We start from the raw sequence: 25,843 nt of genomic DNA, 5'->3' as shown, positions 1-25,843 counted from the left end.
CTCTGTCAGGAGATCCTCCTCTACCACTTTGCCAACCCTCAAAAAACAAAACACCACGGCGCGTTACGGTCACAGTACACTTACTTTTAGAACATGCCTCGTAGCTTGAAAATAAAGTATTTATATAAGCTTATTACTAAAATACTATTATAACCCATATTTTAGTTATTATTGCCACGGACTATATACGTTTATACATTGATTTCATGTTAGTAGTAATAATGTTTTACGGGCTGCATTTTGCTTTGAAATAAATCATAGGTGTGCATATAAAGCGAATAAATTGTAATTACATTCTACTACATATTATGTGTACATTTCATGTTATCATACTGATCGGACGAAGTAGAGCATGGCGGATTACATGGGGTGTTATTGGTTTCTATGTAGAGATTATGGGTAACCGCCCGTTTTAACTTCTCCAGATCTAAGAGGTGTATCTAGGGTCCCCCAGGTAGTAGAAAATTCGAAATCTTAATCGAAAACAGTTTTATTAACTCTATCATTACAATCATAATGTTCTTTTTTATGTCGTATAGGTATATAGCATTTTAGCCAGGGTATCCTAGTACGTACCCCTGTCAGGAACTCGCGGATTTTTTTCTCGAACTTTAACGCGACCAAATACGCGCAAAAGAAAACTTGTAATAATACAGATAATTAGATGTTAAAACTATTTAACTTTATTTGAATTAAGTAAAACAACATAAATTAAATAAATAATTATAATAAGTAGTACATGCACTGTTATGTCATTATTTGTACTGTGCCCAATAAGTGAAAACGAATGTTTTTTATTTATGTATTTTGTAAGGTAATTCAACAAAAATACGTGGTTAAAAAAACACTCACTTCGTCCATACAATTCCACATAAAAATACAATTAACATCAAAAACATTTACCTACATATTGGCAGCATATTGGAACACAGAGTAACCTGAATATTTCTTGAATATACAACAATGACGGTTTAAAATATCCACTAAATCTACATAATTATACTATTTTAAAATTTCATTAATTAATGAATTTCAGATAAGATTAAAGATTAGAAGTTCTCTGACACCAGGCTTCGTATATTAACCAACAAGAGTCGCAATTTTTTTCCTTAATTGAACTTTTCAAATATGATACAGCATAAACCAGCAGAAATAAAAAAAAAATTGAAAAATCTATTTCATTTGTTAACCACAATAATGTATAATTTTTTTTTTCCAAATATTTTCAATATCAGCTTGATCTTGTAATATGCGGGACTAAAATGTTTGTTTTTTTAATCTACGTAAGTTTTTTTTCCACAGTTTTTTTTATTTCATAACTTGTACAACTAAATAATATGGTATAAATTAATATAACGAATAATTAGTAGGCATGTTCGTATTTCATTTTGAGTAACCTGTCTACGAGTCTTTAAGAAATATTTGGAATACAAATTATTCAAAAGAACTAAGTAACATAACTCTTAAAAATTCGCAACTTCATTTAAATTGACAAATTGGTTTTTATACAAAAAATCGCATTAGATCCTCTCAAGTATTCCGCTATACAGCACTCCTTCGCTCGCTTGATTTATCCTTAGTGTTTAAGTAGAATATTTGTTTGTAATTTGGCTTATGTGATTTTTCTAATATATAAATAAATAAATAAACTCTTCATTCGCTCGAAATGATTATTTTGTACTGTTTTCATTTATTTCATTATATTCCAATCACACTAATAAAATGGTCTGATCAATTGGAAAATTTCAATATTTCCCTTCGTCGCACTAGATACTACGCTACTGAGCAACGAGAAATTCAACACCAGGGCCGCGATTATGAACGGCCATCTTTGTCGGTATATACTGAGACGGTATAAACTAAAATCGAAATTTATGTATGCAAGTGTATATATTTGTATAAAAATTCAAAGTATCTTCGTCGGTAACCGGTAATTGAACATGTATTGAAAAAAAATGTAAACATATTCTATTTTTCATACAGAAAACTTAATTTTACTTTCTATTTAAATTTTAACTTCCCATCAGAATGCGTACCCAGAGCAGCACAGAATTCTCTATTGAAAGAGAAAATATACAATCTTGACTTATTTAACGACTCAGCTTTCCGCTACAAACGGAAGCTGAGTCGCATTGACAATAATAATATTAAGCCTTTCATATTTAGCCTATATTAACAATATTTAGCCTCGCTTTGAATTAACAAAAAAAAATCGGAGATAAAAAACAATGACAAAGAATACTAAATCTACTATACATATAAAATAATCACCACATTTTACACACATCACTCCATAAGCCACTCTCCTTATTCACAACGATGGAGATACCAACACAAATAGAGTCACGTGTGATACATATTCTCGTCACATTTTGTTGTCCTGTTCAGAAATTAGTTTATTTATTAAAAGAAAACAACAGCCATTTTAACAAAAAAATACAATATTTACAAATAAATAAAAAACTATAGGCCAATTATAGTTTTTTATACCTTACTAAATACAATGTCAAAAAGAAGAAAAAAACGTACCTTTAAAAAGCCACTCCGCATCATTCCACATGTAAAAAAAACATTACAATAATAATGAAATAAAAAATAAATAAAAGAAAAAGTTTTTTTGCTTACTTGGACTTAAAAATCCTTTTCCTTTTTATATATTGTGTTGTCTACGTAATTGGTGTTGTGTTAGGTTTATGTTTATGTTTTTTGTAATAGTATTCGTGTTTTATACCAACATAATGCATTTTGGGGTTCTGAATAATATTTTTTCATAACAAATCTCCAATCGTCAGACTATACCGGTTTGGAAACGAGTATGGATAAATTGATGTTTCGTTTTCCATTGTCAATTTTTGAGGTAAAAATTCTTACGGCGATAAAATCAAAATATTTTTCATTATTTAAATGCTGCAAAAATCACTTCGACTTTTTCTGTTTTGTTTATCTGTTCTTTAATAATACCTACTGTAAACTTCATTTTTTTTCCCTAAAACTGTTAAATTTTTTCAACACATTTAATTATGTCCCTGCCCACTATGTTTACATCTATGAAGCGTAATGTCATTTGATACTTAATTTTTATTCTTGTTCTTACTATTGTTTATTATACAAGTACCTCCACATTAACTTGTCTTACCATAAAACTGTTAAATTTTTATTTTATAAGTCATGTAAAAGCCCTCTGGGCGTTTATGGGTAATAAATAAATAAAATCGTGTTAGACTATCAAATTAACTTGTAACGCAAAATATTATTTTGAAGTTCAGTCGATTTTATTCAGATATTAATTTATCCAATAATGGTTTTTTATTGCTAAACAAGGAGTGTTTTGATTTTATCGATTTAAAAAAATACGTAATGATTTTTTTATTTTTAAGTACTTCCTAAATCGATATGATTATGTTTAATGGAGTTTTCTCTCGTTATAATTAACCTTCTTTGCCGTAATAATACCAGCTTAAATGAAAATACCAGTGTCTCATTTAGAAAGAAGACAATGTCACGAAATACAATTTTATGCGAGGCAGTTAAATAATTCAAATGTGAATGTATCTCTTCTATGTTACGTAAGAATAATTTCATAATAACTAAAGAAACCCCAAAGTTTAAAAATCATCAATATTATTTATATATATATTAATATTTATTTTTTTATTTGGGAAAAAACGGCAGTTTTTACATATATTGTATACAGAAAATAAGAATACATATGAACGAAAATTGTAAAAACAGTCAATAATATTAAATATATTATTTCGCGATTTGAATACGTTATGTACTTTCAAGTAGTTTGACAAATTATGATTAATATACCAATGTTTAATGTATGTATGTATCATATGTATCAATGTTTAATTAATGTACCAATATTTAAAAAAAAAAAATAAATTGAAATTAAATTGAAATGTCGTACGTATTGTTTATCGTTTGTGAACCGTGAAAATTAAAAAAAATATTTTCATTTACCATGTATTTGTAATTAAGTGTATGCCACTGTCTGTACTAATAAAAATGTTTTATTTGTCAATGTTTTAGGATGTTGCGGTGGCGGTGCGGGCGCGGTCCTTAGCGCGATGGACCACGCGGTGAAGGCGATGGGCTCGCGCACGTTGGGCCGGCTGCTGGACCGGCAGCGCTTCGAGAACGACGAGCTGGAGGCACTGTACCGCCGCTACGCGCTCAAGCTGCAGCGCGCCTCCGTGTCCACGGCGCTGGCGCTGTTCGCGCTCATCGCGGGCGCGCTGGCCGCGCTGGGAGCCGCCTACGCGCGCGCGCCAACCGTGCAGAACGTGTACTACGCGCTGCACTGCGCGGGCTGCGCGGCGCTGCTGGCGCTCGTGCACGCGCGGCCGGCGCGCGACTCGCGCCTGGCGTGGGCGTGCCGCGGTGCCGTGCTGGGCGGCGCGGCCTTCTGCGCCGCGGGTGTGGCAGCAGGCGGCGCGGCGCGGGGCTCGGCGGGCGCGCAGGGCGCGTGGCATGTGGTCTTCTCCGTGTTCGTGGCCTACGGCATGCTGCCCCTGCGCGGCTGGCTAGCGGCGCTGGTGGGCCTCGCGCTGCCCGTGGGGCACACCCTGGCCGCCGTGTTCCTGCTGCTGCCCACGGAGTTCCCGCAGCTGGCTTGGCAGCAGGTAAAATACATTTTTATTTCACCTAGATTTATTTTTATTTTATAAGTTCATTTTAAACAAAAATTAGAACGAAAACATCATGCACCTACAGTAAAACTGAAAAAGCAACAATAAAAATCAAAGACAAATAAGTATATTGGACAAACATTATGGAATCCAGGTTGATTATAGAAATAAGGAATGTATTGAGTTTATTATAATATATTTATTGTTTTGTTTTTTAGTAAAGGTATTTAATTTACAATCAAAATAATTCAGATCTGATTTTCGTTGACCATACTTTTTCGTCTACCATATTGCAGAGGCGTATTCGAGAATAGGACGAAACAAAGAGCAGTGTTTTTAGGGTAAATATATTATCAAAATCGGATTTAGCTCCATATAAAGAATATGAGAGAATAGGTAGCCTTTAATACGAAACTTTATATAAATTGTTCAAAATACAAAGAAAAGAAAAAAAAAACGCAGTTTTAAGAAAACAAAAGTGAACCGGAACATGGCCCCGTGGTAGTATTGTGGACTTGAACGTGACTTGAGGTTTATTTATCGAAATATTTGGCTAAATCAGTGATTCCCAAAGTGGTATATATCGACCCCCAGGGGTCTATGACAACCTACAAGGGGTCTATGTCAACGAAAAAAAATTTTGGCGGTCCATGAAATGAAAATGGGGGTCCACGATAGTGGATCTCAACATACACTGATAGTACTTTTGTACTTCTGGCTGCAAAAAAACATACCCGTTACTTATCCTGTATTATGGAATATAGCGAGCAAATTTTTAATTTCCTTTCCATCGTCATACCTAGTGGAAAGGGGGTTCAGCGCTGTTACCAATCTCCTAATGAAAAAAAGAAACAGACTGGACATCATTGGCCGAGGAGATTTAAGATTAAACGTGACAAAATTGACGCTAAATGTTGATAATTTATTATTAAAGCATCAGGTTCATCCTTCCCACTAAAAACATTTACTTATTGCTTAGTTTATTTTAGGTTACGTTTATTTTATATAACAGATACAAAATTTTATTTTGAGTAGTTTTAATTAAAATTCAATTAATAAATGTGTAAAACTTAACTTTAAGTTTTTAACACTAAACTTCACTACAGTTAGAAATTTATGAAAAATCAATATCAGGTAAGTAGAAGTAGGGGGTCTACCAAAAACCGAAAAACATGGCTAGGGGTCTACGACACAAAAAAGTTTGGGAACTTCTGCGCTAAATCATAAGAACGCAAATATTTTTTTAAAACAATATTTTTTTGTACCTCGTCGCTGCTAAAAAAATTTTAATTGAATATATTTGAATTACATATATGTATAAAGCATGAGAAGTTTCAGTATTCATGATTTACGTTTTTCATTTTGATTCACACGTAGGCTTTTTTCCTTGGTTCAATGTACCCGTTGTCATTTGATGCGTCGGCTTCGGTAAAACTATTGCAAAAGTGATTGAATTAATAAGTTGCAAAAAAAAAAAAAACCTACTGGTGTACATTGGTAAAGGTTTGTACTTGCCGATTTTATAGGTCTTTGTTTAATAGGCAGATAGTGTTTGCACATAATGTATTATAAAAAATTAAGTTATATCTAATAGAAGTACTTATTATTATTTTATTTTTTTCATTTATCAAAACCTTTATTAGCATAAATAAACAATACATTCAGTAAAAAAATGGAACACTTAAGGTTGAACTTGCTAAAAAAGAGTCTGGCTCTTGTGTTTGGCAAGTTTACAAAATAACATTAAAAAGAAACAAAAAATGCAAAACAAAATATTAAAATAAATAATAAATTAAACAGTTTGAAAAATTGAGAAAAAATAACACTAAATTTTTAAAAATAAAAACACAAAATTTATAAATTTATAAACACAGGCACATATTAAACACATATCTTTATTTTCAAAATACAGTTGATGTTAATTATGTCAAGAAGCTTTTCTTTAATTTATCCTTAAACTTTCCGTAATTTGTTTCTTGACGTAGATTTTGAGGTAAATTATTGAAAAGCTTCCGTCCTATGTAAGTATAATGATGTTTGGCCGTGGTAGTTTTAATTCTCTGTGAAGCAAGGCATCCTATTCTTAACCTTCCCGTAATACGGTCCGATGGAAGGCTCTCCTTATGCTCCTGGAGCATACAACACTTTCCGTAGATATCCTCCAATCTTAAAACTTTATTTGACATCTTACAAGATGAGGTAAGAAACGCATTGGAAGTAGGATTAGGTAAATATTTTAAAACGGTTATTATTACTGTTATTATTTTTAGAATCGGGTTGTGGTCCCGTGGCTAGTGTTGCGGACTCACGGATCAGAGGTCCGAGGTTCGAACCCCACTCTACCCCAACTTGATTTCCATTTTCTAATAGTGAGTTATTTACAACTCGTTGAAAATGGCCACCTAAATTCAAATATTTGAGTAAAATATAAGAACGCTAATATTTATCTTATAAAAAAATAAAATGATAATAATAATAATAATAATATACAGCATACACGACATATCGCATTATTTCCACAGTAACAATTACCGTATCTCTTTGGCTAAATCGTTCTCGCGATAAAAAGAAAACTCTACCGACTCATGAAAAGCTTACCTACTCACATAATATGTCCGGGAAAGGTCAGCGGGGGGCGCTTCAGTCTCACCTCCCATTCATCGACTCTCCACCTTGTTGAGTGCTTAATTACGAACTTCTAACCAGGGTTGGTATTCTGAACGGAATTGCGCGCGGAGAGATCGCTCGGTTAGCGTGTACACGCGTTAAAAATACGCGTTAAAAATGCGCGTTAAAAATGCGCGTTCCACGCGCGCTTTTGCGTTCAGGACCCCAGAGATATGTTTCTATGCGTGAAAAGAAAACCCCACCACGCGCCCTGCGAAATATTATCGGCAAAGAAATTACTCGTGTTTGGCACTATCTAACGTAGAACTGACGTCCTGTATCTCTAAACAGATTAAGCAATCGTAATATTTGCCTCAATTAATTCGGCCGATGAAATAATCAGTCGTTCCGCGTAAATTTATAATAGCTCGCGGTCATAACTCAGCCTCGAGTATATTTTGTTGTTGATTTACCGCGGGAGGAGGCAGAGTTATTTATTATTTCTATAAATTATCGACTGCTTCGTTAGTTTTACGCTAGTAATTCTACGTTAAGAAGAACATCGCAATTAAATGTTAATTCAGTTGCCAAGACAATTTGGCCGGTCGCCCGCGAGCGGTAGGCAGTTGCTGTGGCGGTGTGTGGAACCCAACCCCCTCGTAAGACCGAATTTCCAGCATTGATGCTTCTGTAGCCTTCGCGTTCAAAGCAAATTTACTCGCAATCATTAGACATACAGACACAGATTTTTCTAAAACGAGACGACATTGAATAAAGTTCATGTTGTGAATTAGTAATATTTACAATAATACGATTCGGAATTAAATAGATAGTAATCGATTGAAATCGACGTTTCCTAACCGTTAGTGTTAATTTGTATTTATTTTTATTTTTTAAAGAAACATTCGCGTTCATACGATTTACCCAAATATTTCAATTTTGGGGGACATTTTCAATAAGTTGTAAATAACTCAATATTAAAAAATGGGAATCAAGTAGAGGTAGAGTGGAGTCCGCGACACTGGTCAAAGGACTACAACCCCATTAAAAATAACATACAATTAGTAGATCTTCGTCGATTAAATTCAACCTTTTTTTGTGACATTAAAAAAAAAAATATATATTTATTATGGTTTACAAACAATACATTTGACATTGGTATAATAATTACAAATTGTTATTTTAGATATTGTTTATCAATTATGTGTAAACACAGCATGCACAAAAAGTTTTTTTTTTTTTTTTAATCTATGTTGTTTATATACTCATCTTCTTTTTTTATACCAACTTTACTTCTTAACACTGTTCTATCTTTTGTTGCTTTATATTGTATTTTTTAAATTTGATGTTGTTTATATACTTATATTTTGTAAAACTTTCATGTATGTAAAAGCCTTATGGGCGTAAAAAAATAATAAAAAAATAATAAAAAAAATAAAGAGAAAAAATGAGTGTAAATTTTTTAAAATTGGCTAGCTTAATTGAATTCTACGATTGTTATAAAAGTTATTACAATATGCACACGAAGTTCTGTGAGGAATGACTTAATGATGCCTAGAGCGCGTGTAGCGGTGTTTTAAAGATCTTTTATTTTTACGAGACCAAACCTATTATAACTTAGTGCTTTACATGTGGAAAAACGAAAGTAGAACATGTTTTGGGAAAAAAATTGGCAAATGGTTGATAGACATGGGAAGCAAAGAGTCAAAAAATTTGTTAACATTTATAACTTAATTTGCACCTATATGTTATAAACATACTTATACAGGGTGTTCTTTAAACCCTGTCACATCCAAAAACCACGATGATCAGTATGAGAGAAGACATATTGGCACATCAAAATATTTTTTTAGAACGAATAAAATTTACAAAAATAAAATATTAAAAAAAACAAATGGTTGCGTACTTCTGCATAGGAGAAACGAGGATGGGAGGGGGTAGTCTGAAATACCGTCAACCGCGCGGCGGCGCCCCCCTCGCTTCTCCCCTGAAGAAGTACGCAACCATTTGTTTTTTTAAATATTTTCTTTAAACAAAATTTGTTCGTTCTAAATATTTTTTTAAATATGCTAATATGTCTTCTTGCCCATACTGATCATCGTGGTTTCGGATGTGACAGGGTTTAAAGAACACCCTGATATATTATGCACATATTTATTATATTATATACATACTTATTTTAATATATACGTACTTAAAGATTACATTGATACTTATTACATCCGTATACACTTTTGCAAATAAGTATGATGATATTATTTTTGCCGCAACATATCGGTTCCTTAGAACAGGCATTGCCTATATAGGAACCGATAGAGTATTTAGCTATACCGCACTCCTTCGCTTGCTTGATTTATCCTTAGTGTTTAAGTAGAATACTTGTTTGTAATTTGGCTTATGTGACTTTTCTAATATATATATAAATAAATAATTACTAACAGGTTATTACAAATTATTTTAGATAACTAACATAAGTGACTATTTGTTTTTATAAATTGCATTAAAGTTTTCCTATACTTATTTCATGTATCGTTAAAGATATCAATATCAAAATGGTGAATGTTACACAGTGTGTAAAGTGGCCACTTAAACCAGCCAATGACAGGTCATAAGCCATGTAAATGCCTTGACTTTCACATCCCTTATTTAAGGTATTCTCCATCCCTGTTGTAATTTGTTAATATATGAACACAATAATGGTATGAGTTGTTCGGAAAAAGGTGATGATAATATAGCGCATTTTGTGTGGTTGTTGTGTTGGTATTTGCATGTTTATTAAATCCAAGAGATCGCAACAATCCAATTTAACATATGTATTTTTTATTAAAAAAACGCTCATTTACCCTGCGATCCTCCAAAATAAGTCAATTCAATACGTCAACAAAGATGTGTAGTTAATTTGTTATATAGGAATATGTAATAATAAAGTTCATATTAAAGATAAAATTGATTAAGGACGCCTTGACATCCTTAATTTTCAAAGAGTCACTTTGAGATAATTTGACTAGATTGTGTGTTCGACAAGTGTAGCGAATCTCATTTCATAGAATCGATCTACGATAGTAGGTGGTCCTGAAATGAAAATCAAATTATGAATATGAAGATCCCACGCACTATGTTACATGATAGTGACTTGTGACGAAATAATTAGCACAAGCATTGAGGATTCGTAATCAAATATAATTAGCGTTAGTTAACACATGATATTTGAAATGCTAATTAATTCAAAAGTAAGCGAAAATAGTAGCTACTAGTGAAAGTACTTTCTCCACATACCCGAAAACCGTTTAAAAGACCTTGGGTCTTCCTATCGGTTTCGCTCATACAACAAAGGAATGTTTTTTTTTGTTAATAAACGAGGTTCTATTAAAAAAATATATTTCATTTTTGCGATTTTGATTTAATTGAACTCTACTTTTATTACTGCTCTTTTCACTTTGAGTTTTTAAAATTTGTAGCTACTAGTGTTAACTCATCAACGTCATTTCCTTATCGCGTCGATCTTGCCTGGAATCGATCCCGGACGACTTCAAGCTCGGTAGGCAAAGGCGCCAACGGGTACACTACGAAGCGGACATATCTCCACTCGATTTGCTTTTTCAGGATTTTAACCTGAAAATAGCCATCGAGTCGAAAACACTCGTCCAGGGTTCCGGTTATATCTCGTACGCTGAACTGTATTCTTTATCCTCCCGCTTACAGAATAACATAATAAAGTAAATGTTATTTAGCAGATAGTATTGTAGTAGTTAAGGCGGCCTCCGTGGTGTAGTGGTCAAGATGCTCGACTCACACACGGAAGGTTCATGGTTTGATTCCCGATGAAAACACAAAAATTCAATGTGATTTTTCTCAAGCCTGGGTGTTCTGTGATGTAATTCACTACTGTAATTAGGCCTCCTGACCTGTTGTGGTGCAAAAAAAAAAAAAAGCAATCTGGGAAATGGATGTGAAGACTGAAAAATTAATTGCTCATCTTTTTTCAGACTCCGAGGGTGAAAAATGATACAAAGAACTGTTAAAGCCTCTGTTTGTTTCTGAGAAAATGATAATCCCAAGGCAAAATTCCAAAAATTCAAGAAAAATTAATTCTACCAATTTCAGGGGAAAAAACACAAAAGAAGTTATCATATTTTCGGAATTTGTAACCTTCCTATCTTTAAATATTAGCATTAGCTTTGACAATAGCATTTACTATGTCACGCTTTTTAAATTTCATTAGCACGCTAGCGAAATGTTGAAAAATATAATTAATTTCCCTCACTTCTTCATATTGCCCTCGCCCGCAGTGTCTCGAGGGTTGCGCGTGTTTCACGAATCGCTACTGATGTAATATGGAAGTTCTTACCGGGTAATAAACGCCCTATTCCTACTGACTTTTGGGTTAAAGTAATTATATGCTTAGTTTCAAAAAATCAAATTAAACACCGTTTTGAGTCTACGTATTATTATTTTATTTTTTTATAAAAGCGAACAATTTCTTGTTTAGCCTTATAAGGGAACTTTTCGCAATTGTTCTTCTTTGTAAATCAAAAATAATTAAATGAAAAATCACAATTAAGGGAATATATTTTCTTCACATGTTTTAACTTGAATCTGTGTTTATATAAGGTTAATATTCAATAATAAGTAACGCTTTTTATATCGATTATTATTGCCATAGGCCGAGATTTCAGGAGCGCTCTGCCTTCTAATTAAAATATCTTTAGCCTTGTCCGGATCGCCTGTCGCTCGAACATGATGTGTTCAAATAACACGATTTTATTATTATCGAAGTAGCTTTGATCCTGGCCGGATATCCTTCCGGTCTACTGGCCCGGAAACTCTTGTATCCCGCTCTAGCCACCTGTGCCTCCGACCTAGTGCCGATCTGGAATACGTTGTTTTACAATATTATATTAAATATTTATTTATTTGATTCAATATAGCAATTATTGAGATTCAAATCTCTAAAAACTAAAACTTTGCTTATGTGTAAATGACAGAACGTTTTCCAATAATGAACTAAGGAACGAAAATCAGGATCTGAATGATTTTGATTGTAAATTAGATATCTTTACCAATAAACTAAAAAAATATTAATAAAACTCAATAAATTCCTTATATCTGTAATCAACCTGGATCCCATATTTTTGTCCAATAAACTTATTCGTCTCCTTTATTTTTTAATAGTGCGTTTCTAGTTTTATGTAACTGTATGATATAGTATTGTTTTCGTTATAATATAGTTTTAGTTTTTTTTTTGGGATTTGTGTTTCAATAAATGTTAGATGAATATATATATTGTGAATAAAATAAACATATCTTAAAAATGGACTTTGTACGTAAATCTATTTAAAGAAACAGGGTGCCTACTAACACAAAAGAAATTAGTGTGTATGCGCTCTGTAACTGCAGAAGGTATTGGGATGTTTATTGTACAGCGCCCTTAAGGTGATTTTCCACAAAAATGGCGCTTTAAAAATTATCCGAAATAAATAAATAGATGGTGGTAAGGTGATCTGTCTTACGTTTAGTCTTAGTCTTACACCAGTCCAGGGACTATGAAATTCGAATGTACATATACAGGACATATCCTCAACTCGCTTTGCTTTTTCAGGATTTTTACCTGATAGTGATCATCGAGTCGAAAACGCTTGTCCAGGATTCTTATTATATTTCACACATATAACTGTAAACTTTATCCCCCTGATGAAACAGACAAATAGCTCAGATAAACAAATCATAAATTGTAAATACAAAAGATTAAATGAAAATTTATGTGAAAAATGAAAATTCAAATATAGTTACGATTAAAGGTAAGCGCTCCTATGTCCGCATCGGACGGATAGTATCAAACTGATTTTAGATTTCTTTACAAACTTAGTCATACAAGTGCGGTCCGTCCGCTATGGATCAGAACACACCTATTAAAAAAAAAATATATTAAAAAACCTTTATTAGTATAAAAAACAATACATACAATCAAAAATGGAACACTTAAGGTTGAACTTGCCAAAAAAGAGTCTGGCTCTTGTGTTTGGCAAGTTTATATTAAAATGAAACAAAAATGCAAATCAAAATAATGCAATAAATAAAAAATTAAAAAATTGAGAAAATGTGACACTTATAAAAAAATAAACAAAAACACAAAATCAATAAATTGATATACAACGGCACATATATATAAACATCTTTATTTTCAAAATACGGTTAATGAAGCTTTTCTTTCATTTATCCTTGAATTTTCCGTAATTTATTTCTTTCCGTAGATTTCGTGGTAAATTATTGAAAAGCTTCCGTCCTATACAAGTATAATGATGTTTGGCAGAAGTATTTTTAATTCTTTTTAGGGCGAGGCATCCTGTTCTTAACCTTCCCGTAATACGATCCGATGGGAGGCTCTCCTTATGCACCTGGAGCATACAACACTTTCCGTAGATATCCTCCACTCTTAAAACATTTGATTCCTTGAACAGTTCGGTAGCTGAGGATAAGGATGGTTTATATAGTATTATTTTAATAATAAAAAAAGTAGAACATTTAAGGGTCTATGATAAGCGTTAAAAGTCCCTCCCCATCTAACTATTGCAGATTGAATAATTGACTGAATCAAAGCATAATAAACCGTCTTCAAATTGATCCGTTGTTAAAATACCTCAAAGCTTGAAAAAATACGTGGAATAATTTCTTAGTCTTTTGCACATATATATTACTAACTATACAAAGAATTTTAAAATCTATTTGATACGATCTGTCCGATGCTTACGATGCGGACATGTAAGCGATATTTTTTTTATATTTTTATATTAAAGGTTCAAGGAACCTTTTACAATAAAAAGTTTTACAAAAATAATCACAGCAGTGAACAATTTATTATGTAATATATGATATGAAGTATAACTATATAATTCAACTGAATAATTAAAACTAAACAAATTAGTTACAATTAACAAATACAACAGGGATGAAGAATACCTTAAAAAAGGGAATATGGAAGTCTAGGCATTTACAGGGCTTATGACCTGTCATCGGCTGGTTTAAGTGGCCACTTTACACACTGTGTAACATTCACCATTCTGCCAATATTTGAACATCCATATTCCCTTTTTTATGGCATTCTCCATCCCTGTTGTAATTTGTTAATCTTAATGACTCCCGAGGGGGTGAAATCCAATATTTTGTCTACAAACATTTGGACAAACTCAAATATTGTAAAATAGTTGAAGTAAAATATATTTTTTAAAAAACCTACAAAATAGTCAAAAAGACACCTCAAATATCCAAGATGACAAATAAAAGATAGTAATCAAAGTGAGAAAATATTATGCTCTAAATATAAATATAACAAAGTAAAATTAAGAATAATTTAACATAAACATAAAGTGGCTAGTATTTAGATAGGTAATAATGAAAAAGAAAAAACAATGCTACATTAATACGTTTTTTGGATCAATACGAAAGCTTGAATAATCTTAATAACACCTTTATTTTATCAGTTGGAATTTGGCAATAAATCCACAAAAGTATAATTTATATATAAAGAAATAAACAAAAATACGTATCCAAGAAAACAAAGTTAAATTTAATAATATATTTTTACATAAATTCATTCCTTTTCTAAAAAATAACGAGTGAGATTACATTTAAATGTATTAACAGAGTTGGTATTGAAAATATCCAATATTTTTTCGAACTTATGTCCATACCAATGTATTCTGGATAAAAGATAATTTTTAAAAAAATAAGTAAAATTAAAGTTTACAAAATAAATCAACTTTTTTATTTTAATATTACATTATAATTATATTTGAAAACTCGGTTATAAAATTATTATCATTAAGAATACGCCTAAATAAAACAAATCTCTATAAAAGTTGCTGTTATAAATGTTGAAAATACACGCGTATCGTCAATTAAATCCTGTATTAAATGGGGTTTCGCAGTGTAATATAATACTTGATTCAGTTCAAAATAAATTCCCCGATAGGTACGATGTACACAATTCATGAATACAGACTTTGGTAAATACGGTAAATGCATTGGCCCATTTCATACGCACTGTCCAAACACACACAGCGCGGTAGAATTAGGGTGGTATAAATAAAACTATTTTACGAACTTCATTGGCATATGGGTGTGAGGCGTTAAAACTGACAGAGAAATGATAATAATTATATCTTAATTTGGCATTTCAAGAAAAAATCACATTTACATAGAAAAAATAATATAATATGCAATATATACATTGATTTTTTAAAATCTATTATCCCTTATAGTACAGTACAATGTTACATACAATTTTTCGATGTTAGTTTTTATTGCATCTTCATATTATATGGATTTAACGTCAAATGGTGTATAAACTGTTTAAAAAACGGAATAAAACGAATATGGTTTGGTCAATTCAACCTAATTAGTGTTTTGGGTAATGCTTAAGGTCGCAATAATGGGCTAAATGAAAATCATCATGTTTCATTTCGCGTGTTCATATTTATTTGACGTTTAATCATTAGTGTGGCCATAGAAACCAAAGTGTAAACGCATGCAAAAATTTAAAATTCTAAAATTATCACTCTCTAGGGGTTAGAGAAGATTCAGAATAGCACCCCAGGCCACAAGCATATCGACACATGAAATTGCTTAGATAAAGATGGGCCGGACATGTACAGCGAATGCCTGATTCACGCGTCCCTATAACGAGCGGACACCCGGGTGAAAGGAGATCAGTAGGAAGATCCAGGCTGAGATGGGCGGACGAAGTGAGAGGATATAGCGCAGCTTCTCCGGGTGGGCGAACAGGAAGTCGGCGCGCCGTCTCCGCCGCCACGGCGGTTGAGGATAGACGCAGTTGGAGGCGAAAGTTGCAGGAAACCAAAGCTCGATATGGGCTGTAGCGTCATCGGGGAGAGATACAGCCTTGGCCAAATGTATTAGGCACCCTTTTTATAATTGGTTAAAATAAATAATAAATCCAGAAAAAAAAGGTAAACGTAATAAATAATAAAATTCCAAAGAATACAATGCAAAAAATATAATCAGAAATAATTTTTAAAATATAAATTATATAAATTAAGAATCACACATAATCACATATACAAAATAATGGTATCATTAAAATCAACAAAATAATAGTAAAATATAGTAGTATTAAAAAAACAAAATTAGAGTATCATTGAAATATAGTAGTCTAAAAAAAAAACAAAATAAGAGTATTATTGAAATCAACAGAAAAAGAATATACATATAAAAACATAATTGAAATGATAATTGAGATATTTTTTCCAGAAACTCACTTAATACTATAGTAAGAAATATAAGAAATAGGAGCAATAATGATATAATAGTAAAGAATAAAAAACAAGTATAAGGCAATAAAAATAATTCGGTTTCGGTTTCGGCTGATAACCTTATTTCGGTCGGTCACTAGAGATTAGTGGGCGTCGTGGTGGACTAGTTATTGCGTTGACCTGGCATTTAATAAATAAATATAATAAAAAATAATTATTATACTGTAAATATCAATCCACCCTATGTTATTTCACCGTTGTGTGTGGATTTGGGCGATACGTGTGAAATGGTCCATTCGGTAAATGGTAAATACAAACGTAATCTCGCACTCTCCCAGGGGCGTAGTTCAAATTTTATTGCCGTACGTAAATATTACTTTGAAAAAGCTCTTTAAATGTACGAAACGAATATTAAATAATAATTTTATTATAAAATTACTTTAAGGCTTACTGCTTACGTATTTAGAATCGAGTGAATCTCACGTTGATACGATTATTCTCAAGACTATGCCTTTCTCAGACAAAATATTTATTTTTACCTCAACTCAGGATGCTTAGATCTTATAATAAAATTTCCCCTAACGACTGCGGAGATGTCTTCCTAACCAAAGACAAGAAAGCAGTCCTTTACTATTTTCCACAATGATTATATATGTAGTTGGTATCAATGCCATGGCATCCTGAAATAAACTTTTCATTGTTTTTCAAATCAAGTGTATCATTTTTCATTTTTTATTTACCTGCAATGTAAAAAGTTTTAAAACCAGTAAATTTGACATATAAAAACAAAAAGCACTTTTTTAAGTGTTTCCATTTTCTAATGCGAGTTTAAAATGGCCCCCAAAATTGAGATATTTTGGTAAATTATAAGAACACAAATATTTACTTTTCTTTTAAAACTTAAGTAGGAACCCTCGTATTAATTAATAATTTATTGGTTGGTTGGAAGAAATTGCCATTTGGCAATAAGCCCGCCAATGTACAAATAACATTATGTACAAAAAGTTAAATAAATAAATAAAGAAAACTTGCATAAATAGGGTTTTTTGGCGTTCTTTTATTATTACTATTTTTAATATTATTATTATTATTATTATTTCCGCGCGACGTTGTGCATATTTTCTACAATAATTTAAAATACGTATATTTTTAATTACTTAAAAACAAGACGTTTCGCGCCCTATGGCACAAACGGCAAGTATTACGTTACCGCTCTATACTTGTACACAATTTTACAGGCGCCGTGGCGCAGTTGGTTAGACGGCCAACTGTGAAAATGGCGTCGCGGGTTCGATTCTCGCCAGTTGCAAGGAAAAAATCCAAGAAAGATTTTTTTCGCAATTGGTCTGGGTGTTGTGGTGTATTTTTTATTGCCTCCTTCCATATCCCCTCTATCCCACCTGCTGACAAGCCTCGAAATAGAGGCTTAGCGGGTTATTCCTTTTAAAAAAATGTTTGATAGAAACGCACTCGGCGGGCATGACATGTGACGTCATAGTGACGTGAAGGCAACTGTCAGGCGTTTTGTATGTGCTGGTTTTTAAACCCGAAATTTCTGGATGATAGCCTTTTTGCTTATTCCGTAATTAGAATCGTAACAAGCCGCTTAAGGTATTTAATGTGTTTTCGTCCTTATTTGCCGATTTATAAAAATACCCTATTAATATGGAAATAACAAGATGATATTAGAATATTTTTCAATGATAGCATAAACAAAAATTATTACCAATAATTGCTAGCTACCCTGAGGATTCTGGATAAAGAAGAGTAAAAACCATAATTATATATCATCATTCCTTTTTGGCACCTAATGGTGCATAGGGCACTGTATTGTTACGCCAATTTGCAGCGAATCTTAATCATGTTTGTTACAGGAAGGTAAGATGATCAGTCTTACGCTTCAGGTACCAGTCCGGGGACTATGAAATGTTCTAGCGTAAGAACACCCTTTTAAATCAATATTTCGTATCAACCATGCCGGGAATCGAACCCGATACCCTTGCATGGTAGGCAAACGTGCTGACTATTACAGCGACTTATATACCTGTATAATATGATATGTTCAATTACGTGTTAATTTAACTCTCCTAATACGCTTAAGTTCAGCGTTTCCTTAATTTTTAGTCGAAATACTTGATTTACAATATTTTGAGTTTGTCCAAATTTTAATAGACAAGGACTGGATTCAACTCCCTGGGGAGCTCTTAACATGAACATATTACAACAGCGATGAAGAACATTTAAGAGAAGGTAATATAGAATAATATAGAAGAATTGAAGAAATATAGATGTTCAAATATGGGGAGAATAGTGAATGTTACACAGTGTGTAAAATGGCTACTAAAATCAGCCAATGACAGGTCATAAGCCCTGTAGATGCCTAGACTTCTATATTACCTTCTCTTAAATGTTCTTCATCGCTGTTGTTATATGTTAATACTTAATTTAGTTAAACATGTCTTTTAATCAGATAATTTATCCTACTTTTTAAATTACTTGCTCCAAACGTGTCTGGTTTTGTGCGAACCCTGTAACAGCAGTACGCTGTACGCACATATGAATGTGACCTTTTAATAAATTACAAAGGACGGCTGTTTAACTCTCGTGAAAGATTAAAAATATAAATTTCCCGTCAGTTAGGGGATGAAATGGATTACGCAAGGACATGGAAATGTTTCGTACCAATTTCTACACACCCCGTGATTTAACCGGACAGTTACATACACAAGGGCCTCGCAAGCCTGTCGATTGGCTTAAAATAATGAAATTAAAAAATTAAAATTTTGAATCGTACACACAAACACTTATTGAATATTGTGCGAAAACGACACTTTAATTCGAGTTCAACTCTCATAAGTTCTATGTTACTCAAACAGAAAAGGTCTTCTAGTTACATTCTTGACAATTTGAAACTAAATGAGGAACATTTAAGTTTGTAAGTGAAAATTCTTGATGGAAGTTCATTGTAATTTATTTTATAAATAAAACACGAGTGATACTTTAATCCACAAATTTGGAATATCCAGTGACATGTATCCTTACCTCTGTTCTATATAAATACATTTAACTTTTTAATAAAGATACCAGTCTCGAAGATGTCGCGAAAGCGATGAAACCGGTCACTGGATATTCCAAATTTGTGGATTAAAGTATCACTCGTGTTTTATTTATATAATAAATTAAATGAGGAACTTTAGCTCTACGGGGAATCGGATACAAAAATGTTTTCTTACGCGCGGTGAAAATAAGAGCATTAAATTATCATGCAATGTTTCTTGAAAATGTAAGAAATTTATTATTTTCAATAAAAACGAACTGCTTTGAACGAAGTCACTAGTTCATATAAATCAACCCATGATAAGAGAGTTGTTGTAGATTTCCAGTTTACTTACCGTCAACGGACCAATCGGCAGAACTGACCGAGAAGAAGCGGAAGAGAACTTGAGACGTCTCACGCGGATTAATTTCAGAAATACAAAACTTTGCGAAATCATAGTGCTTATGATACATGAAATTTATAAAAAAATATTCTTGTGCTTAGTTTAATAGTCTACAAACAATTTTTTTTTTTAAAACATTGAGCTTCCTCATTTCGTTGATGGTTAAGTATTAATTTTATTTTTATTTAATAATGTGAATAACATTAGAATCAAATTCTCAATTTTGTTAGTGAATCTCTCGGCAAATATATTTTTTATCTTATCTTACTTTAGCGTCACGTCGACTTGAAATGGTAAATTTATCAAGTGTAGGGAAAAAATACTGTAAAATACGAAAATACCAATATTCGTTATATATATAAATCATAATTTTACATATAAATTAACAAAAACAAGAAATAAAAAAATTATCAACATATTTTTTTCCTCTTGAACTATTTACATATTGTTCTTTTACAGAATTTAAAATTTCGGTCGACTCGTTTTTACGATATTTGCGTTATTTTTTATGTTAATTCAGTTAATTTTTTAGATACCGTTCTTCCAAAAAACTTTTCAAGTTCCATTACTGTCAAAAAATATTTTATATGAATTAGCTTTTAAAAAATATTGCAATAATCAATTATATTACATACTTTGTTCAATTCGCTGGACATTTAATTAATAATTAATTTGTGGAAATTAAAATATATTTTTGTTAATTAAATCAAGCAAATCGAGGGTTGTTGTTTACCGCTTAACACCAGAAATAGTACCTTCGTAATATTACCAAGCCGATTGAATGACATATTTATGTTTTCTGTAATTAAACTCTTGGTACGTGGGAGCTTTTGATTGGAACATAAATGTTTTGTTTCGTGAGCAGAATTAAACTCTTTAATATAATTCACAGTTGATTGCTTTTGAAATAAATGTTGATTTTTCACATCTACAATTTTTTTTTTTAATTTCCCTTAAGCACAGGACGAACAGAAAATAACTCTTTTTTATTTAATTTAATTAATTTACCTGTTTTTTTAAATATTTTATTTCTTTTTTCATCAAAGGTTAGTAGATATAATTAGTCGATGTGGAGGTATCTCACGACGGACTAAATAGAATTACTAATTGCCCACTACACAATATTCACGTTCTATGAATATTTTTCCTTTTTTTGTCGTTTTCTTTAATAAATAAGTGTAAAATTTTTAATACATTTTAGTAATAATTATTTTTTATTTGGTTTAATAAATTTATGATTAAATTTTAATGTTATAATTGACACGTGTTTGCCCGGCGAGGAATGCGTAAAGATTAAAAAGAAATGTTTGAAATAATTAAACAAACAATAAGTTTAGAATTTTTTTATAACAATCTAAATGTTTAAATTGTAGTTGTGCATTTTTTTTTCTCTAAATAATAAAAAAAAAACTATTTTTTTTCTAAATAATAATAAATTATTTCATATTAATTTATTATCAAATCTGAACGAATAAAATTTTTCCCTTTGTGTCCGAAACCTGCTTTGAAAGAGACAAACTTACATTTCATGTTTATTCATTTCATACATAATCCTGTAATGGTGCATATGGCACTGCATTTGTACACCAATAGTAGTGTATCTTGACCGTTTTTGTTACACGAAGGTAAGATAATCAGTTTTATGCTTCAGGTACCAGCCGTGAGCCTATGAAATATTCTAGTGTTAAAACATATATTTAATGACGTATTTCATATCAACCATGCCAAGAATTGAACCCGAAACCTTTTGCATGATATGCAAAAGCGCTAACCATTAGACCACGTAGCGAATAGTTTATGTTTATACTAACTTTTTTATCGGTTTTCATAACGAAATATATTTTTTTATTTATTTATTGGGGATATCAACAGTAAGTAATACATGTAAAAAAAAATATAGCAAATAAAATATACAGAGAATAAAACCAATGACAGATATCCACAGAAAGACATGAAATACTCGTACAATACATGTTTGTGTGTTAGGTGAGTGTAAGCGTGTGAGAGAGTGGGTGAGAGGGTGGGTGAGTGGGTGTTATAATGGAATAAGGGGGGACATGTGTGTAAAAATTACTGCACAAGTGTCAAAAATATATAAAATACGAAGAATTAGATATAAAATAAGATTTTATTATAGAAACGATCAAGTATAAGAGAAAAATGTGTGTTTTAAAACGAGCATTTTAAATATCAATTTGTTGCACCCAAACGGATCAATAAGGGAAAAGTTCCAATTATACTCACGAGCTAAACGTATAAGTGGAGAGTTCTGGGCATAGTTCGTACGAACTGCTGGCACATGAAATAGAGAGCTCGACGTGTGACGGGTGCGGTAGCCATTCAATGGCATGTTTAAAATTAGCTTACTGGTAACTGTGCACCTAGTTACCTATAAGGGTATCTATCGAATAAAATCAATCACAAATCACCTCCAGGCTTCTCTGTGGACTATAAGCGGGTCGAGTTAGAGAGATGCCGGTGTCCGAAGCATGTGAGGAGTTTGTAATCAAAATATAAATATACTGTCTAGGTACGGAGTATTAATCAAAAGCATATTATTTATGTTAATCGCTTTTATGAGTTATTTTGTGTAATGTTAGAGTGAGAATATAAAGCGCTGAACAATAGCTACATGGTGACAGTAATAAAAGGTCGTCCTTTGTTATCTAAACAGCCCCATACAGATCCTGTGGATTCTACGCTGCACGTCGCGTCGTTGCCTTTGTTCGCCTCGTCCGCGTTTGTTTCTGCACATTCACACGAATAGTCTTTCAGTTCACCTGTTTATTTATTTTATTATTTTTTATTAGATAACATTTATTTAACATGAAAATAATATTTACAGAAATAAAAAATGGAATAATTCTGGTTGAATTTGTCAAAAAAGAGTCAGGCTCTTGTGTTTGGAGAGTGTACAAAATAATTTTAAAAAGAAACAAAAATGCATAACAAAATAAAATAATAAACTATTAATTTTTTTAAATATATGACACTTTTTAGAAAAAACATACTTTATTAATATAAACATCTAATATATTAATTAACGTAAAGTGTACAAAAAAGTGCACAAATGATAAAATGGATGAATGAATGAATAAATATATAAACATGCCCAGAGCCAATGCTAAGCTAAGGGAAGGTAACCCCGACAGAAAAATCCACCAGAGAAGGCAACGGGAAATCACTCTGGTCATCTTTTCCCAGGAATTACTATAGCGACCATGTCCAATAAGCAGTTGTCCTGGCTGCGGAATATAAGAGTAGCGCAGGATCGAAATGCTTTCGCTGTAGTGATCGCCAACGTCGGGGGGACCTGATAAGGCACCGCAAGAAGAAGAAGAAGCATTTTTATAACTGATGACTTATGAGATGTCGAACGTAGGAGAAGAAGTGATCGTTTATTTTTGTTCACGGTATTTTTAGATTTACAAATTGTTAGGAATAACAAAGGTAAGTATTATGAGGATAGATCGAGGAAAGGATATGAATTAATAGTTTTGGCCAGCAAAATTATGATTTTGTACTATAAATCATGTTATTGATAAAATAATGAAATCATTACCTTTTTTGTGACTAATCTCTAAGTCAATGCTAGTTGTTAGTTACTCGCCAATATTTCGAAGTAGTAGGTATGCATGTTTCTTTGCATGGTTAGTACCACGATTTTCGTTTTTTGTTAAAAAAAACTTATTTACCTATACTTATATATTTATAGTATATATTACAACTAGTCAATATTACGAGAGGCGTTATCTGCCGGTCAAAAAATATGTAATTATATTTTAGGTATAGAAAATGTTTGAGTATATTTTTTATCTGAAATATCACAGAGTTTAAATACAAAAGTTTGACCATTTTGTCAGTTGGTTCTTTTCATATGTAATGGGCTCATATCATCAATATGGAATCTTGTTAGGATTTCAGTTTCTTTTATTTCTTTGAGTATAAAATAAACGTATTGCATAATGCCTTTGTACAATAAGTTTTTCTTATTGTGGTTTATTGTACTAAGTAATAACTTGCACTTTTTTGTAAGTACAGAAGAGTCATATCATCAATTAATATTAATTTATTTGACGCTAACATAAATCACGACGACAAATGTTTTTTGTACAACGCGCTGTTGGTGCAGTGTGTAAATTTTGTATCTTAGAACTTCAGCCAAAACAGCATTTTTTTCTCCGACTAAGATATTAATAAAGAAAATAATTAGCGTGTTTTTAACGCCTTATGTATTATTTATAATAAATATTATGTCATGTATAGTAGCAATAGGCTTTCCGTACAATTTTATAATAAGAAGAATTTGAACTTAAACTGAAGCATTATTTTAAACATGTACTATTATTGTACATGATCAGTTTTACTTTCGATAGATGTCGTCATCTTGACTTTTTCTCATTTCTATGAAGTTAAGTCAAAACCAAAGATCGATTTGTTTACACAGTTGTCACAAACTACAAAACATGACAGATCGCGCTAAAAATTGACGCATATGACTAAAATGAAACTCGTATACATATTATGTACATGTATGTATGAGTTTGATTCGCAGTAATCTTGAGTAAACCTCATGTCTATGGAGTCTGCAATATCAAAATCATAAAAAGTCGATAGAATCTTTTCAAAAAAAGTTCTTAACGTATCTTTTATATAAAAATCCCTAATTTCTAACCCACGTTCAATTAAAAATTATGAGCAACTTCTTTTTTTAAAATTTATTTACTTAAGTTAGTTAATATTACATTGTATATTAACTAATATATTTACAATTATAACAAATACTTATTAAATATTTCTTACATAACTACATTATTACAATAAACATAACATTTTTTTTTAAATCCGTAAGTTTTCTTTCATTCTTCATACTTTCAGGCATCTCATCATATAGTTTTAACTCTTTATACATTAAGCTATTTTGTGATTTTGTTTTTTTCTTAAGTGGTAGTCTTATCCTATTTCTATTTCTTGTCCTATATTTATGTACATTTCTATTTAATATAATTTCACTTATAAAATACTTTGGCATGAGATTATTAAACACTTTATATATAAATACAAATACATTATACAATAGTCTTTTCTTTATTCCTATCCAGTTCAATTGTTTTCTCATTTTTTCAACACTATTATATTTGCTTTTTTTCAGTATAATTCTCATTGCTCTATTTTGTAGTATTCTAACTCTTTTTATTTTGACACTGACAAAACGCCGCGTTGTTTTTGATGTAAAATGTATATTCAGAACACTAAACTTTAAGTAGATACCAACCTCTTTAATAAAATACAAATAAATGCGGGTTTGACAAAACTCAGACATCTCGACATATTTAAACTGCCTTTGTTTTCAAGCAATGCAATATAACACACACCTTTGGCTCGCATGTGTCGGGAATATAACATATACTGCCGAAATAACAAAATCGACATATTTCATGATTCTCTCCCAACTTTTGCGAATAATCTTTTAGAAAATACCTACCTACTCAAAGAGTTAGGGATACGTTATTATTTTTTTGTAATATGTTTTTATATGAAAACATAAATAAATAAAAAATATTATTGTACAAGAAATTTTAATTAATATAAAAGAGAAAATATGTAATTCCATCTATTTTGAGTCATTCAAGAATTAAAGATATGTATGCATGTAAAATTGCATCGACAAATACTTGCTAATTGTATGTTTTCTAGTATGTATATTAATTTCTTGAATTACCCTATAAAATAAAACGAAGTACAAAATCTTTAGCGCGGCTATTTATAATTACGAATTCCGAGTCATATTTAAACAAAACAGAATATTTTCATCTCTATCCGATTCACTCAATTTACTGTCGACGTGAAATATTTATTTTACATTTCGTTTTACGGTGCAATTTTTAACCAC

General features: G+C 31.6%; 1 protein-coding gene across 5 annotated transcripts in view; it reads left to right on the top strand.

The window, feature by feature from the left end:
* LOC148282291 (adenylate cyclase type 1-like) overlaps positions 1–25,843 on the top strand; it is a 338,437-nt gene that overhangs the window by 268,617 nt on the left and 43,977 nt on the right. For all 5 annotated transcript variants that reach the window (XM_088225291.1, XM_088225290.1, XM_088225293.1 and 2 more), the window contains exon 4: positions 4,036–4,628. In XM_088225291.1, the coding sequence (XP_088081417.1) occupies positions 4,074–4,628 (555 nt within the window). In that variant the 5' untranslated portion in view covers positions 4,036–4,073. The remainder of the gene's footprint in view (positions 1–4,035; positions 4,629–25,843) is intronic.

This window comes from Micrasema longulum, unplaced genomic scaffold, assembly GCF_059751315.1.
Source record: "Micrasema longulum isolate JH-2025_06_02 unplaced genomic scaffold, ASM5975131v1 h1tg000341l, whole genome shotgun sequence".
NCBI lineage: Eukaryota > Metazoa > Arthropoda > Insecta > Trichoptera > Brachycentridae > Micrasema > Micrasema longulum.
This window is presented reverse-complemented; position numbering and strand designations above follow the sequence as displayed.